At 60.7% G+C, this 811-nt stretch overlaps 1 protein-coding gene across 1 annotated transcript in view; it reads left to right on the forward strand.

Annotated features, from left to right (window-relative positions):
- Positions 1–184: 184 nt before the first annotated feature.
- The window catches only part of ETH_00042885 (uncharacterized protein), a gene marked incomplete at both ends in the record, with an annotated part of 1,321 nt that continues 694 nt past the window's right edge, over positions 185–811 (forward strand). The window contains 3 exon segments of the mRNA XM_013376228.1: positions 185–204; positions 221–335; positions 615–788. Of these exon segments, the coding sequence (XP_013231682.1) occupies positions 185–204; positions 221–335; positions 615–788 (309 nt within the window).

Raw genomic sequence — 811 nt, forward strand, 5'->3', positions numbered from 1 at the left:
CGGCTCCTGCCGCTACTTCCGTTGTTGTTGCTGCTTCCGCTGCTGCTGTTGCTGCCGCAGCTGTCTTTGCTGCTGCTGCAACTGCTACAGCTGTCATTTCTGCTGCTGCAGCTGCTGCAGCATCTGCTGCTGCTGCTGCAGCTGCTGCAGCATCTGCTGCTGCTGCTGCTGCCGCTGCTGCTCTATGGCTTCGTGCAGCTACAGGTGTGCTGCAGGTAAGAGCCCTTCTGCGGGGCGACTTGACCCCTGAGCAGCTGCAGCAGGAGGAGCAGCAGCAGCAGCAAGAAGAGAGGAGGCGGCAGCTGCAGCGGAGAGGCAGGCAAATAGCAGCAGAGGTAAGCCACGTGTGTCTGCAGCGTTGCTGCAGCTGCCTTCTTGCCGCTGTTGCTGCTGCTACTGCCCTTTTGCTACTCTTGCTGCGGCTGCTGCCGTTTTGCTGCACAAATGGGGCGGCTGCTACCCTTCTGCTGCTCTGATGCTGCTGCTGCTGCGCGTCGTCTACCACTGCAACAACTGCAGACACTGCTGCTGCTTCATTAGAGCCGTATGCATCTGCTGAGCCTGAGCCTTTGCTGCTGCTGCCGTTGTTGCTGGTGTTGCTGCCACTGCTGCAGGAAAGACTGCAGCAGCAGCAGGAGCAGCAGCGTCGGGGCCGGGAGGGCCTGGGCCTTCCCTCTTCAAAATTTGATTTCTACTGCCCCAGCTGCAAAGTAGAATATCAGACCCCACAGCAGCAGCAGCAGCAGCAGCAGCGGCAGCAGCAGCAGCAGCGGCAGCAGCAGCAGCAGGTGCAGGCGCAGCAGCAGCAGCA

Source organism: Eimeria tenella, genomic scaffold (assembly GCF_000499545.2).
Source record: "Eimeria tenella Houghton genomic scaffold, Eth_scaff3253, whole genome shotgun sequence".
Classification (NCBI taxonomy): Eukaryota; Apicomplexa; class Conoidasida; order Eucoccidiorida; family Eimeriidae; genus Eimeria; species Eimeria tenella.